This window comes from Tubulanus polymorphus, chromosome 1, assembly GCF_964204645.1.
Source record: "Tubulanus polymorphus chromosome 1, tnTubPoly1.2, whole genome shotgun sequence".
NCBI classification, from domain to species: Eukaryota; Metazoa; Nemertea; class Palaeonemertea; order Tubulaniformes; family Tubulanidae; genus Tubulanus; species Tubulanus polymorphus.
The window spans coordinates 11,674,820-11,692,333 of NC_134025.1; the positions used below are offsets into that span (position 1 = coordinate 11,674,820).

The 17,514-nt window shown below is 37.6% G+C and overlaps 2 protein-coding genes across 5 annotated transcripts in view; one reads left to right on the forward strand and one right to left on the reverse strand.

Annotated features, from left to right (window-relative positions):
* LOC141915170 (uncharacterized) overlaps positions 1-14,698 on the reverse strand; it is a 32,053-nt gene extending 17,355 nt beyond the window's left edge. For 2 of the 3 annotated variants that reach the window (XM_074806594.1, XM_074806593.1), the window contains exon 1: positions 544-757. In XM_074806594.1, coding sequence (XP_074662695.1) covers positions 544-652 — 109 coding nt within the window. In that variant the 5' untranslated portion in view covers positions 653-757. Of the gene's footprint in view, positions 1-543; positions 758-14,309 lie in introns of those variants that run through there. The other variant, XM_074806595.1, reaches the window with a different exon arrangement.
* The window catches only part of LOC141915171 (solute carrier family 22 member 15-like), a 46,659-nt gene continuing 30,374 nt past the window's right edge, over positions 1,230-17,514 (forward strand). For both annotated transcript variants that reach the window (XM_074806601.1, XM_074806600.1), the window contains exon 1: positions 1,230-1,315. The gene's annotated coding sequence lies outside the window, so the exon portion shown is untranslated. The remainder of the gene's footprint in view (positions 1,316-17,514) is intronic.

A 17,514-nucleotide genomic window follows, 5' to 3' on the forward strand; every position in this document is an offset into this window, starting at 1 on the left:
TTAGGGGAGGGGTCAGTGCAATTGCGTGCTGTATTAAGCTTAATGTATATGAAAAAATGACCGATTTTGCGTACAGAGGGGGAGATGAAAAATTCAAATTTTATCGTACATAATAAATGAATGATCCCGAGGGGTTTGTTTCAGTGGCCCCGGAGCGGAATTCAATCTTTATTAAATCCGTAAAGTGTACACTTTATAGAATAAGACAAATTTTAATTAATAAAGAAACAATACAATACAATACAGTACAAGGCAAGGCAATTTACAGTAGGCCTACAATAAAAATTAAAAAACATTAAAGAGACATGAAAACACAAACAAAAGTAGCCCATTATTACTACATGGATGGAAGATACAATACGTAGGCCCGTCCTCGCTTGCCAGGGATACTAACAAGGACGGTGGGTATGCAAGTTTGGTTTGGTCAGAATTCTAGATAAGCGAAATTTAGCATATCGATAGCTAGTAAGGGATTCGAGTTCAAACTCCACCAGGTACTCAGACTCAACAAGAGAAAAGGGTAAGAGCCAAATAAGAACGTACCGCCAAGTGGCAATCCGAGTTCTGAAAGACGTTCTTTCAGATCAACAACACGCAACTTTTCAAGTTGTTCGTGAGTCGGTGCTGACGAAGAGGACGCACCCGAGTCCATCTTACTCTCAGTCTCACCACGGGATGGATGATCAACCGACTTATTATACTAATTTCGAACAGATTAACACCAAAAACAAATCGAACAACGAAAACACAACGTGAGATGCAGCCTTCTGCAGATAATGAAGATAGATACGAGTTCTGACAAATTTAAATTCAAATATTTTATTGATCCTTGTACTAAAGTTTACGGTTTGCCAGCAAGGCCTACAGTTAGATTTCACATTTTAACTTGCCATTACAAATTTCCCAATTTTTCTATGTCCATTTTCTTTTCCTTGTTTCTTTTTTAGGGTGCTAGGCTAGCGTATTTAGGGCGCTGCAGCTAAAGTTTATTGTCTATTGAATTGTGTTCTGTCCTATTGTAGTGTCCTATTCTAATAAAATACGAAATGACATGATAGTAGATACGCAGCACTACATAAAGTGCTGTCATATTATTTTGTATTCGAAACGAGCGGGAGTTAGTGATTTCGGCAAATTGTTTCTATTCTCGTTTAGTTCTCGTACTTATGCGGCGGCGAGTCTTATCGCGGGCGTGTCGCTGTTATAGACGGCAGCACTGTCTGGTCTAGAAATTCCGCATCCGCATCGACCGATATCCAAGTAATTGCAGCGGTGTGAACATTTTATTTGAAAGTCCCTCGAAGTGTCATCTTAGGTTTGTTGATTTGTTTTAATCACGTTGTATAAAGCTTGCTAGTGGTGCTAGTATTTAATTCTGACTGTCGTTTTTCGTGAACTAATTCAGCCCACAGGCACAGGGCAGGGACCTGACAAAAAAAAATTTTGACCCCAGTATCCTAGGTAGCTATATCCATAAAAAATAGCTCCAATCTTACTGAAAGAAAGCTTGTTGGTATGGGGAGGGCTCAAATAACAAAATGTTTTTTAAATTTTTGAATTATCTTCAGTAGTTTTCGAGATATCACAAATTGGAGTTTGAAAATTTGAGCGAAAAGTGTCTTCATGTAAATGTTTCAATACGCAAAAACTCTGATCTCAGAAGGCAATATTTCATGTAAACAAACTTCAATATCTCTTAAACTAAAAGAGATAGACTAGAAATTTAAAGATCAATACACTCATAGCACTTTCAGGTGACGGTTGAAAGACCCAAAATTTTTATCTGCTCCAAAATGCCTATGGTGTCCATGGAAACCAGCCGAAAAATGGTAAAATAATGAAAATATCGATGTTAGATCAAAAGTTATGATGTATAAAGGGGATAGAATATCTAGTTATCAATAATATGTTTGCCCTAAGTTTATCTAGGAATGTATATTATTATATATATTATTTGGTTTCCATGGTAACGGCAAGAAAAATTGTGAAATATTGAGAAATGTTGATATGATTTCAGATGAAATTATTTTTTTTCAGTAGATAATTTTTTAAATGAATCAGACATGATTGTCAAGGCCTGTCAGTCAGGTCTATAGGCTCCTATTGCAAATTGATTTAAATATACCAATTATATAGGCCTATATTATTTGCTAAATGAATTTTAGTAAAGAATAGCAGAAAATCAGGCTTGGCTCAAAACGCTGAAATTTGAAATATATTCATGATGTCATAATAATAGCAATCAGTTTAGAAACATAAACCAAGCAATAGTAATAATACTACTAATAATAACTAAATAATAATCCATTTGTTTTGTTTTGAGCTAAATTTCAACAATATTTTATATATATTTCAATTTTGCTGCATTTGCAAAATCCCCTCAGGAGCCTCACTGTCCCATCACGCGCCTCCATTTTTGCCCACCACAAGCCTCAATTCATCCCATTAGACGCCTCCCTCTTTCAACAGCTGCTTTACTGACGAGAGAGTAGTGGCGGTCCGCAAAAAAATGTTTTTACCGACCATTTCGCTAAATCTGTCCTAATATTCAGAAATATAGTGATGAATAATTATGAATCGGAAAATTAATAACAATAATTCACCGCTAGACCGATGAATAATTGTGAAATATTGATCTCATCACGAGCAGCGCGGCGCGTCGTCATTCAATAACAAGTACTGGCTGCCATTTTGTGTCGCTCGCTTCAACGCAAAACTTAGACATCGACTTTTCCGGCAGCAATCGCTCAGCCCCGACACGAAATAAAATCATGCGGTCTTCAGTATTTGAATTTTAAGATCCTAAACCTTCCGATTCCTGATGATTCGTCGCTTATTCCGGGTCCTAAGCTGACGAATTTTGCTCTTGAAAAAGGGTATTTTTCGATTTCTATTTGACTAAAATGCGGATTTATACACTAAACCAACCCCCAAGTGATAAAGATCGATTTTATTGGTTGATTCCAAAAGATTTTAGCTCATTTGCATTGATAGACAGGTTTTATGAATGATTTTACTACGCGATGTCAAAACGCGTAGTAAAAACGCGCATCACACTTTTCCAAACCAACAATGGTCGTCACAAACGATAGTGGCGCCCCACGCGGACATGAACATATCTATCCTAGGTACTTATATATAAAAAGACAAGGGAGCCAACTCTCCGTCAGATCGGTCGATAGGTATGTCACTGCAACAGTTCGTGACTTCGTTAATGATAATCCAATCCGCTTCAAGTAAAATCAATCTTAAAGATAACGAATTGCTGCGTTAGACTGGGTGGTTTGAGAAAGATTTGAGTGCCTTTGAGATTGTTAAATCGTTCGATTAGGCCTAATCCGAAAAAATCGGCAAAATCCGTCTGTACCGCACCAGCCTGGAAGTAAATATTTTATCATTTAGTTTATGAATATACAATCTACTCAATTTAATACTTAAACAGTTTAACAATCTAACACTGAATATAAATTTATAAAATAAAATAAAATAATTATTTGAAATATTATAGAGTTTAGAATATGTATAAGTGTATTAACTTTTTTATGATTATTTTTATTATTATTTCCATTTAACTTCTTTAATTTCTTGCTCAATTTCATATTTTCATTCATCAAATCTTTACTGATATTTTCATAGTAAAAGTAAAGTGCAGCTAATATTAAACCTCCAGCAACTAAATAATGTTTCAAATCACTACTTCCGGTTGGAATGAAACCATCCATTTATTTAAGAAAAAATTAATAAATTGATAAATATTTGATATTTTAGAAATATTAAACTTTTGTATGTTTCAAATCAAATAACAATTAAAATTACTACCCAACAGTTATTCATTAGGCTAAATAAAAAGAATTAGTTGTTTATCGTCCCCGCCCGACCCTACGAAAATACCCGACCCAATTTGGTTCCAATCGAAAATATTTGCCAAAGCTACCGTTTCATGTCGATTGTAGGACAGTATAGCAGCAAACAAAACGATTTATCGATCGACGAAGTGCGTTCACTGAATAACAAATTGAAGTCAATATTCGGTTATGGAGTGTACACAGTGTGGATTTCCGGTTGTGGAGCGTATTTAGATCGATTTTAAAATCTAAGTTAATAAAGTTCTATGAATTGAATTGTATTTGTATTGCTTGTGGCGCCACACTTCCAGTCGCGTGCCTGTTGTGCAAATTGAACAATGCCGCTTGTAATAGCTTCGATCGCTCGTGACGGGTCTTCGAGTCTTCTAAGAGAATGGTTCGCTTGCAACGTAGAGGCCGATGTAAGCATTGCAGACTTTTATGCGTATGAAGAGTTGAAATAAAGAATGTTTCGATGGAAAACCTGCTTTATTTATCAATCGTATATCATTTACAAAAAAACCTCCCGCCCTACCCAAGCTTTTTGAAAAAAAGGACAAACAACTAATTTATTTTATTTGGCCTTAACTAATTTCTCAATGCTTAAACTACTATATATTTGAAACATACGGCTTAATCTTATTTCAATTTATATTTATTATTCTTTTCATATTCGATATGTTTAACTGTTTGATAATGTTTTGATTTATGTGATCTTAAATATTTACCTCCACAATCACAATACACTTTTTCATTAGGATTGAATTTTCTAAATTCATCATCTAAATTACATTGAACTGCAACATCTTTATATGAATTATCATTAACTGATTCACATTGAATTCCAATATTTGATGAATTTTCATTATAGATAATTTGTTTATTATCAAAATTGAAATAATATAATTGTCTTTTTTCAATTCTTAAGTTAATCAAATCATTGTAACCTTTCGAAAGTATTAAATCACTATCTCTTTCATTAAAAGGGGTTTGAAGAATATTTATTATGTTTTCATCCAAAGTTCCTTTATGATTTAAAATTGTATTGAATATTTTAGGATTTTTAGCACCATTATCAAAAGTATCAATTAGTTTTTTAGCCCACTTGGGACTTTAGTCCCAGTGGGCTATTGCGTTCACTTTTCGTCCGTAGACGGAATCCAGTTATTTTGGGAAGTTTTGAAGACGCTTCAAAACTTCTATTTGGGTTACACATGTATCTACCCTAGACACATCTTCAGCCCAAAAACTGGCCCTGTCAGAATCAAGATGGCCGACTGGCAGCCTTTGTTGTTCGCCAAAATAGCACTTTTTATACATTTTTGAACTTTTTGAGGGAAATTTTGAAGACGCTTTGATCAATTACCTTGATCTTTCGGATATATGTGAATCCCCCCAGGGCCCATCAACATAACAAAAATTGGGTCGGTCGGACTCAAGATGGCCGTCCTATGACCTTTTTAGTGCCCAAAAATGTTAATTTTGGCCCGAATTCTGAGTCCTGTAGCTTCCTACTGGTTTGCCATTTCTCATTACAATTTGTGATGGGTGTTCTTTGGAAAGGGATGTTTTATACCTGAGACAGGTATTTTTCATCAGCCAATTATGACGCAATTGGCGACCATCTTGGTGTCACCAGTACTCATTCGTAAGTGGGAAAAAGTTTTTCCACATTATATTGATACATAAGCGTATTTTGATACCACAATCAATTAGAAAGTTGTAGCTCATAACGTATTCTATGATTGTGGTGAGTTTCAAGGTAATTGGATTTCGTATATGGCCACCAGGGGGCGTTGAATAATACAATATCTTAGCATTTCTTTATTATATTCGTACCTATGAATATTTTGTAACCACAATCAATTGGAAAGTTGTAGCTCATGACATCATCTATGATTGTTGCGAGTTTTAAGGACATAAGTTTTTCTATATGATCACCAGGGGAATAGTAGAATAGTAGAATAACTTAGTATTTCCTTATTTTATTGGTACCTAGGCATATTTTGTTACCATGATCAATTGCAAAGTTGTAGTTCATGACATGTTCTATGATTGTGGTGAGTTTCGAGGTCATTGGGTTTTGAATATGGTCACCAGGGGGCGTTGAATAGTAGAATGACTTAGTATTTCCATATTAAATTGGTAACGAGGCATATTTTGTTATCACAATCAATTACAAAATCGTAGCTGCTGACATGTTCTATGATTGTGGTGAGTTTTAAGGTCATTGGTTTTTGTAAATGGTCACCAGCGGGCATTGAATATTGAAATTGTTAGATTGTTGAGCATTTGAAACCACTTCCCAAGTGGGCATGGTGTCCCTGGACCCCTAGTTTGCATTGTGAGCGGTATTCGCTTTCGTCCAAGCAGATTTTCTTAAATCTGAGAGCCTGTGCGTATGCGTATGTTGTTGCTGCAGTGAGGTGGGTGACACTATTCTTTGTGTAGGAGGGAATGTGCGTCCGTTGGTTTTGTGTACCGGGGTATACCCTTGTTGAGAGTTTACCTGAGTTCTCAAAATCTCTCCCTTTGTAGACTTCAACGTCTAGGAAGGGTACCTTCTCCCTTGATTGTGTCAGTTTGTATTGTATGGTACGGTGTAATTGGTTCATATGTTCGAAAAATCCGAGTAGTTTATCTTCACCGTGGGTCCAGATTGAGAATATATCATCTATATATCTCCAATATAACATGGGTATAGTATTGTTTGGTGCCGAGCGCAGACATTTAGTCTCGAGATAATGCATAAATATGATCGCTAGACTTGGGCTGACTGTCGTGCCCATGGTGCAACCCTCTATATTTGAAGGCGGTGTTCGTTTTTCCCGAAAGAGAATTCATTTCTCTTCAGTATTAGATTCAGGAATTGAACGAAGGGTCTTTTGTCTGGACGGCGAACTGTGTATTGTAGCTGGAAGTCATCTAGACTCCTTAGGATGCTACTGATGGCTTCTCCGTGGGGGATGTTGGTGTATAGACTTTTGACATCCATTGTCACCAAAATTGCATCTTTGTGGAGGGGAGGGAGTTGATTTTGTTGAGAAAGTCATTAGTATCTTGGATGTATGTTGATACTCGACTCGCGATTGGTCTCAGAAAATAGTCCAGATATTTGGATATCTTTTCCGTGGGGCCATTGTTGCCGCTTAGGATCGGTCTTCCCGGGTTGTTGACCTTGTGAATCTTCGGTAGAAGGTAGAACTCGGGGATTTTGATATCAGATCCCGGTGTTAATTATAGCCACATAGCATGGTCTATTTCTTGGTTGTTTCTCATATCGTGTATGATTCTTTTTATTTCACTTGTGACTGAAGTAGTGTCGGGTGGGGCGATTGACCGGTAGCTGTTGGTGTCATTTAGCTGTCTCAGAGCTTCTTTTTTGTAAGAGTCTTTGCTCATGATAGCTATGGCTCCCTCCTTTGTCACAGGGTTTTACAATGAGATCATTATTCCGATTTAGTTCCTTGATCGCTCTCATCTCGTTTTTCGATAAATTGGATTTGAATTTTTGTGTGAGATTGAGTTTTTTTAGCTCTGTACGCGTTAGTTCAATATAACGTTTGAGCCGGCGATCGCCTGATGTAAGCGGATTGAATTGGCTTTTCCCTTTGAAGGGGTGCAGTGAGTTTTTCTCACGGTTAAAAAATATATATCTCAACCTGAGGCGGCGGAAGAAGGCTTCGGCGGTTGTAAGAAGTTCGTCCTGCGTCGGTGCATTATTGGGTATGAATTTCAGACTCTTGCTTAATGCATTAATTCTAGCCAATCAGCGCGTAACAGTGATAATTAGCCTGTGAAACAACAAGCTCTCCGATTGGTGCCCTGCGGGAGCACCCAGAGAGTATAAATAGTTACTTATTCGCTAACTAATCACTAACTGCTCTACATTTGACTCGCTCTGTATCAGTGTTATGGCTCTTGACGACATGTTCACAGAAACCGAAATTGACGAGATGATGAGAGACCTGGACTCAACCAACGCTACCGCGCCGCCGCCATCAGAACCGCTGCACCCGTCTACAGAAACCAGATCTACGAGACCTGAACACTAATCGGCTCTGAAAATGTACGAGACGGAGGGTACTACAACACCAACATCACGGCTCGTTACTAAGAATCGGTTTGGTCGCTGGTGAGGTGCCGAAACACTTCAAAATCCACCTACCCATCAGACTGATGGAAGCAGACAGGAATCCAGATGTCACGAAAGACTGGATTCGCAGACTCCACCAGACGAGTCTGGATCTCAAGGGCGGATCTAGGGGGGTGGACCAGTCCACCCCTTGAAAAATCAAAAGTGCCCTCCTGGCTTTCAGAAATTTTCTGTACGGAACTGGACACTCGCCACTGGAAAGATTGCTTCGAGTATTCTTAATCTTAGGATGCCTACTCAAAAGCGTATCTGGAAAGAACGGGAGCGTGCTTTGCAGTGTGAAGCAAAACGCTGCAAGCCGTTAATGAGTTTTTTGTGAGTTTTTCATCCCTCTTCTCACAGTCGTCTGAAATGTTTTTCCTCGATAGTTGAAATTATAGGCGATTAGGGCTAAAATGCTGCGCTGTTTTATGTTTAGCAAAACCTTTGAAAATGGCATTCATGCTGTGCTGTCATATCTAAGGGCACCTATAATGCCCGAGAAATTTATAATAAAAAGGGCACATCTTATAAGCGTATATAGACGATGAAAATTGTGAGAAGGGCGTGAATTCTGAAATTGGGGCACCTATCATGCCAGAGAAATTTATGAAAAGGGCACATCTTATAGCGTATATACAATGAAAACTGTGAAAAAGGCATATTCTGATATATCTTTTCTGGAAGGAATAAGGGCACGTGCAATGTCAGAAAAGTTGATAAAAAGGGCACATTTTATAGCGTATATATACGATGAAAACTGTGAAAAAGGCATATTCAGTTATATCTTTTCTGGAATAAGGCACGTGCAATGTCAGAAAAGTTGATAAAAAGGGCACATTTTCTAGCTTATATACGATGAAAACTTTGTGTAGGGCACCTATCCATTTAATTTTTTTATGACGTGGCACCTAGGCCTAGTGTCCGTATTGTATTCAGTTTAAACATACCTGTATAAGATGTGTATTCTATGTTGTAAATCAAGTATATAGGCAACGCAACCCCATGGGTACGGGCCTGAATAAGAAATAAGCTTGTGAAACTGAAGATTTTCATTGACAATCGTATTCATTGAGGATACATCTTTTCATGAGGTGCTTGTTAAAAATTTGTACCTACGTAGTTTATGACCTTAAGACTTTATTTTGTAAGAAATGCTGTAGTTTAAAATTTGAATATTTTATCAGAGGGAAGGAAATGCAATAAAACCTGACAAATTATTGTGCAATTACGAGAGTAGAGTATAAATAAAAAGATGATGTGTATGAAACTCAAATTTTATGTGCTTGTTTTTTCCCTATATGTGGCACCTTCCTGGACCCTAAGGTTACAAATTGCAGTCTAAATATTGACTTCTTTTCTCCTAGAATGGACCCTCTGAAATGCGGGAAAACACATTTAAGAACACCAAATTTTCATAATTTTCTGGTGGTGGTCCCCCAGATGGGGGTGTGGGCTTCGCGCCTTCGGCGCTCGCAATGTGCCTTCGAAAGGTGTGCCCTACTTTGTCCTGTCCACCCCCCTACAAAGATCCTGGATCCGCCCTTGGATCTGATGAAAATTTCGGCCTGCCACCACGAAGTGATGGCTGACCAAAACCGCCTGAAGGTGGAGGAGATTGCAGCTGAGATCTTAAAGAAGCCCAGCTGAAAGAAGCGGAAGCTAGTGCCGTCACACCGAAATCAGCTCCAGCTCAGCCGACACCAACCCTACGACGGCACCGAAGAGACACCCGAGTAGGGGACATCACCAATCCGGCGGCCGCTCTAACTACCGGGGCAAGGGACCGAGAAGAGAATAAACCATTTTCTCTCTCTCACAACACACACTCTCTCAACAGTTCTTATCAGGACTACCCCTATGTCCTAGACAGACTTAGTCCATCTCAGTCCGACGCAAATCTATTAAGTGTTTAGAAATAGATTTCTATCTGAACAGTCGTTCCCTTGAACCAAACTCCGACGTTAACCGTCCGCGTGTCTAGAAACAAGGCTCATATATATGTGTTCACAGTTTATGTGATTTTATTTTTTATTAGGGTTTTCTGTTACATCACAGAAAACCCTATTGAGATTCGCGTGTTTCTTATTATTAGGGCTTTGTCAAATTTGTGTTGACATATCGCGATATATCGCGTCAAGTCGACATATCGTGACGTTTTCACGACAAATTTCGCTTTTTCGCCCATTTTCCACGGGACAAGCCGTCATTTGAAGATACGCCGAAATGTAAAATGAGGACGCCAGTAATATGTCGACTGAGTTTCAAGTCGTCATGAATATGTCGACTTGTTGCTAGGAAAATAGTTGAGAAAACGAAATATGTCGTCAAAACGTCACAATATGTCGACATATTCATGTCGACTTGACGCGATATATGGCGATATGTCGACATAAATATGGCGACTTTGTCGAGTTGGAACGCGACAACTCGAGGCCCTTTATCGCTTCCGTACTTCCGTATATATGGGACCCGTACAAAACCGTTGCGACCTTTTATCACGATGAAATCATGTCGAACAAACGTGATATATCGCGATTTATCGACATAATTAAGTCGATATATCGTGTTAATATCACGATATATCGTGTTAATATCACGATAAATCGTTATACGGATCACGCCTTTCACCAATGTCGACGTCTGTATCTCAACATAACCGCGTACCGTCGACATAATTATCACTCCTTTAGCTAAAATGTCGTGATACGTATGACAATTTATTGAGACAATATCGCGAAAAGTCGACATAAAAATCGCGACATTTTAAATAAGGTCTTCCTAGTTACATTGATATATTGAGATAGTTAACCTAATTTCAATAAGGGGACGCATACGTAATGATATTTAATGTTAGATGAATATGAAAGAAGAAATAAAGTTGGCAGAAAAATTAAAATGACTTTATCATCACCAGAATCTGGTGGACATATTGAATGTTGGGGTTCAAGTAGAATGACCCCAAATGCTGGGGCACAATAATAGTGTTCGGTACATGGTCGATGAACTAAATAGGTCATTCGCATCAATACATTGTCATGATTGATTTGCGGCATGCGACAAAACCAAAATATTGAATTGTCGCGTGCGACAAAACCAAAAAAATGAATTGTCGCGGACAACAAAACAAAAATATTGAATTGTCGCAGGCGACAAAACCAAAATATTGAATTGACGCGGGCGACAAAACAAAAAAAAATGAATTGTCGTGGGCGACAAAACCAAAATATTGAATTGTCGCGGGCGACAAAACCAAAATAATGAATAATGAAACTGGTATTTCATTAATTCCTAATGACTTAAGCTGGGCGTAGGTCGGCCTTGCGACGGCTTGTGACTCACTGCGAGGCCATTTTTTTTTTTTCGTTCAAAAGACCTTTCACTTGAAAATTCTTTCGTCAGAACAAAATTTATTTCATTCGAACCAATAATATTCTGTTCGATTGAACCAATTTGAAAAAATCGTTAGAAGAAAGTTGAACAAACTTTTTTTCGTCCAAACGAAAGGTTTTTCGTTCGAACAATAATTCGATCGAACAGAATTGTTTTAATTTGAACAGTTTTTCGTTTGAACAAGTATATTGTAAAAAGTTTTTTCTCCGAACCAAGAGTATTAAGTATTTGTGCAATCGAACAGAGTTGTTTTCATTCAAACATTCGTTCGAAAAAAAATTGTTTTCGCTCAACCAAATGTTTTTGCCGGGACAAAAAGTTTTTCATTTCAACAATAACATAGCTTTTTATTCGAACACATTTTTTTGTCAGAATGAAGAAAAGTTTTGGTTCAAACAAAAAGCGTATTGTTCGATCAAACAGAATTGTTTCATTCGAACAAGATTTTCTTGTCGGAATATTAAGTTTTTTGGTCGAACGGCGTGTTAAGGTCGTTTTGGAAATTTACTCGGTCTGGTATATTTTGGATTACTGTGTATGTCATTTGTCAGGACATTAAACAGAAGACGACTTAGGATACTACCTTGCGTGACTCCACTAGTTAGACCCGCGACAATTCTTTTTCAGTCCACTTGGGACTTTAGTCCCAGCGGGCTATTGCGTTCACTTTTCGTCCGTCCGTCTGTCCATAGACGGAATCCAGTTATTTTGGGAAGTTTTGAGGACGCTTCAAGGTAATGTCTTGATATTTGGTTTATACATGTATCTACCCTAGACACATCGTCAGCCCAAAAACTGGCCCTGTCAGATTCAAGATGGCCAACTGGCAGCCATTGTTGTTTGCCGCTTTTTAAAGATTTTCGAAGTTTGTTTTGTTGCCCCCACAATTCTTTTTTTGGTTTTGTCGCCCGCGACAATTCATTAGTTTGGTTTTGTCGCCCGCGACAATTCAATATTTTGGTTTTATCGCCCACGACAATTCATTACTTTGGTTTTATCTCCAGCGACAATTCATTATTTTGGTTTTGTCGCCCGCGACAATTCTTCTTTTGGTTTTGACGCCCGTGACAATTCATTATTTTGGTTTTATATTTTGTTTTTGTCGCCCGCGACAATTTTTTTTTTGGTTTTGTCGCCCGCAACAATTCATTATTTTGGTTTTATCGCCCGCGACAATTCAATATTTTGGTTTTATCGCCCGCGATAATTCATTATTTTGGTTTTATTGCCCGCGACAATTTATTATTTTGGTTTTGTCGCACGAGACAATTCATTATTTTGGTTTTATCGCCCGCGACAATTCATTATTTTGGTTTTGTCGCCCGAAGAAAATTTTGATCAATTACCTTGATCTTTCGTTTATATTTGAATCTACCAAAGGCCCATCAGCATAAGAAAATTGGGTCGATCTGACTCAAGATGGCCGTCCTATGACCTTTTTAGTGCCCAAAAATGTCAATTTTGGCCAGAATTCTAGGTCCTGTAGCTTCCTACTGGTTTGCCATTTCTCATTGCAATTGCTGATGGGTATTCTTTAAAGAGGGATGTTTTATACCTGGGACAGGTATTTTTGATCAGCCAATTATGACGCAATTGGCAGCCATCTTGGTGTCATCAGTACACATTCGTAGGTGGGAAAAAGTTTTTCCACATTAAATTGATACCTAAGCATATTGTGTTACTATATTCAATTGGAAAGTTGTAGCCCATAACGTGTTCTCTGATTTTGGTGAGTTTCAAGGTCATTGGTTTTTGTATGTGGCCATCAGGGGGCGTTGACTGATACAATAACTTAGTATTGCTATATTATATTTGTACCAAGGCATATTTTGTTACCATGCTCCATTGCAAAGTTGTAGTTCATGACATCGTCTATGATTGTGGTGAGTTTTTAAGGATATTAGTTATTCCATATAGTCACCAGGGGGCGTTGAATAGTAGAATGGCTTAGTATTTCCTTATTAGATTGGTACCTAGGCATATTTTGTTACTATGATCAATTGCAAAGTTGTATTTCATGACATGTTCTACAATTGTGGTGAGTTTTAAGGTCATTGGGTTTTGCATATGGTCACCAGGGGGCGTTGAATAGTAGAATAACTTAATATTTCCATATTAAATTGGTAACGAGGCATATTTTGTTATCACAATCAATTACAAAATCATAGCTGCTCACATGTTCTATGATTGTGATGGGTTTCAAGTTCATTGGTTTTTGTATATGGTCACTAGAGGGCGTTATGTATTGAAATTGTTAGATTGTTGAGCATTTGAAACCACTTCCCAAGTGAGCATGGTGTCCCTGGACCCCTAGTTTGGTTTTGTCGCCCGCGACAATTCATTATTTTTGTTTTGTCGCCCGTGACAATTCAATATTTTGGTTTTGTCACCCGTGACAATTCATAATTTTGGTTTTGTCGCCCGTGGTTTTGTCGGAACATTAAGTTTTTTGGTCGAACAGTGTGTTAAGGTCGTTTTGGAAATTTACTCGGTCTGGTATATTTTGGATTACTGTGTATGTCATTTGTCAGGACATTAAACAGAAGACGACTTAGGATACTACCTTGCGTGACTCCACTAGTTAGACCGTCTCATTCCAAGACGAGGCGTTCCATTGATTTCGGTTACAAGTTTCTGTTCAGAGATAACTGCTGAGCCATTTGGGCGACCTATCATTGATACTGTTTCCTAATAGCCTGTTTAGTAATGGCTGATGTTGAGCCTTATCAAATGCTTTGTTGAAATCCACCGTCGAACAGGATTCTAAGACTGTGCAGAAAACCCGTTATCGCTGCTTTGCAGCTATATTTTCCATTTTATTTTTTCTTCACAACGAACACACACGAGCCTCCAGCATGCATTATACATTATATGTATACAACACACGCTCACATACAGATAACAGTGTTGGTCACACAACTAGGTCGATTACCTACCTATCGATTACACTCACAGAGCCACTTACAGCTAAGCCCTTTGTTGTACAGCTGTTATAAACCCGATCTACTCAGCTAATCCAGCAGTGTATCTAACCATACAACACACGGAACTCTGCTCACAGTATCACGCACACACATTCAGTCTCACTCTCCCTCTTGGGGAGAAACAACCAATGGAAAAACCACTCAACTGGGTCACGCATCAGCCGAGGTAAACCCTCCGCTACAACTGCCTCCCAGCACAACAGATTTGTGGTCAACCTATCAGATCACGTGGTTAGCAAAACCATCATTAATGCATTAAGCAAGGGTCTGCAATTCATACCCAATAATGCACCGACGCAGAAGGAGGAACTTCTCACGGCCGCCGAAGCCTTCATGGTCGACCCTAGTTCCAGGACGCATTAACTACCTTTCAATTTTCGGTAACGGATACACTGCAGACTTAGAATTCATTGAGCCAAGGTCGTTACCGCTACCTGGAAAGGCCATATAAACAAACAACCGTCCGTCTCCTCTTTATCATAAAAATCTTTTACCCTCCTTTTAATGTAAAATCCTTTCTTGAAATCCTTTTGCAAATCATTGATAAAATGATGACGAAAAGGCCGGAGCCCAGGTCCTAGGTCCTCATCTCTACAATCCACCAATGCAATGTCCAATAAAAAAACAATACAACAATACTCTATTTTACTGCAGTAAAAGATGGAGTAAAAAGAATAACAATATATTGATAAAAGATTTCTCGAAAATGCATAGGCCTCCCAATAGATTTGCGGTGTCGAACATCTTTCTTTAAGCCAGTGTTTCCAATCTGAAATTGATTCAAGTATATTATCATACCTATTATTTTTATATAGTAGGCTAGGCACTAATTTAGCACACACATAATAGACATAGGGCCATGTTGTATGAGTCCAGGGTTCATAGTCTCCATGACCAGTCTCATTCCATGATTTTCAAGCACCTTTTCAAGCCGAATTCAATGACCCAATGTTACTAATACTGAAACTTCGATAGCATATTTTACACCTGGCTTCTCTTATATCATTACATTTATCGATCCATAGGCTATAATCATCATGCTTAAGCCAAGAATCCTGAAATCTACATTTTCCAGGCATTCTTACAATCAGTAGATTTTAAGGGCTCTAACAGTGAACTTGTAACTGTGACCTGCAGATGGTAACAAATGACTGATCTAGTTTTTGAAAATTTGTCTCAAATGTTTTCAAATGAAAAATCAATTGAAACATCAGTAGAGTCAAAAGAACAAAAGCAGGCCATGAACAGATCACACTTAACGTTTTGCCTATAGCAAATTACATTCAATTGGAATATAAATTAGACAGTGTGTTGCCATATATTTGCATTGACCAGACAGAATCATTGTTTTCATTGTAGTTGAGATAAATTAAGACTAGTCAGAACTAGACCTAACAATACAATGATCAGATCTGATAATGTATAATGCCTAAGCTATAGATTATCTGTGACTGACCACTTTGAAATCTATGCACGCAGTAAGGTAGATCACTCTCAATGACCATGACCATGAATCAATGACTTTAGAGGCAATTCCATGACTTTCAAGGCCTTGAATTGACCTATTCCCATTTCATGACTTTCAATGACCGCTATGAACCATGTATGACCCACAGCCCCCGCCCAAGTTGGCAGTTGAAACATTGACATTGATGGTCCCTGGTCCCTCACAGTAAACTGATAAACTAGCAGCTGCTTATAAGCCTATTCTTGTCCATTATAAAATTGGGTGCATTAAATTGTCTTTCTGTTATTGACAAGTCCAGAAGGGAGGCTTTTTTAATGATTAAAAATGACACCTCTCAATCAATTGAAAACATACCTTCATTTCCGCTTGTCTTTATGCTGACAAACAAATTCAGTGCCAGTTTCGGCTTCGTATTCAGATATGTTTCTGAACACTTCTTCAGCGCGTTTAATATAACCGGCATTTTGATAGCAAAAACGACCTTGGAATCTAATTGAACACTAAGAATGTGTATCCATAACCGAAAATTGAAAGGTAGTTAACGCGTCCTGGAACTAGGGTCGACCAGCCTTCTTAGGAACTAAATCCGAAGAATGATCTCATTGTAAAACCCTGTGACAAAGGGGGGAGCCATAGCTATCATGAGCAAAGACTCTTACAAAAAAGAAGCTCTGAGACAGCTAAATGACACCAGGGAGGTGGGAGTTCACTCCCACCTCCCTGATGACACCAACAGCTAACGGTCAATCGCCCCACCCGACACCACTTCAGTCACAAGTGAAATAAAAAGAATCATAGACGATATGAGAAACAACCAAGAAATAGACCATGCTATGTGGCTATATCTAACACCGGGATCTGATATCAAAATCCCTGAGTTCTACCTTCTACCGAAGATTGACAAGGTCAACAACCCGGGAAGACCGATCCTAAGCGGCAACAATGGCCCCACGCAAAAAGATATCCAAATATCTGGACTATTTTCTGAGACCAATCGCGAGTTGAGTATCAACATACATCCAAGATACTAATGACTTTCTCAACAAAATCAACTCCCTGAATCTCCTTCCTGAATTATAATAATAATAAAAATAATCATAAAAAAGTTAATACACTTATACCCATTCTAAATTCTATAATATTTCAAATAATAATTTTATTCTATTTTATAAATTTATATTCAGTGTTAGATTGTTAAACTGTTTAAGTATTAAATTGAGTAGATTGTATATTCATAAACTAAATGATAAAATAAGAAATTAGACTGTTAAATTAGCTAAAAATATAAAATATATTAGTTGAAAATATAAAATATATTGGCTGAAATATTAGTTAATTAAAAAGGGGGTTTTAAGTATTAAGGTATCTAATACGTATTAAATACGTATCAAATACAAATTATGCTTTATTTCTGAAATATTGAAGTCTCATAAGTAATTTATTCATATATGATATTAGTAGTATCTTTACGCAGCACTAGACTAATATGAGTGATACTAAGTTAGTTGGTTTATTGTTTTTCTAGTATTATTTTAGTCAAATGTAAAGAAACTTAAAGTAAACAAGAATTAATAAAAAAACATTAGAATTATAATAACTTTCTTTAACCAATACTATCATATTCAATTCTAATGTTTTTCTAGTTGAATCTATTTAAAATATTATTTAACCCAGTTAGCAAATAGAAAC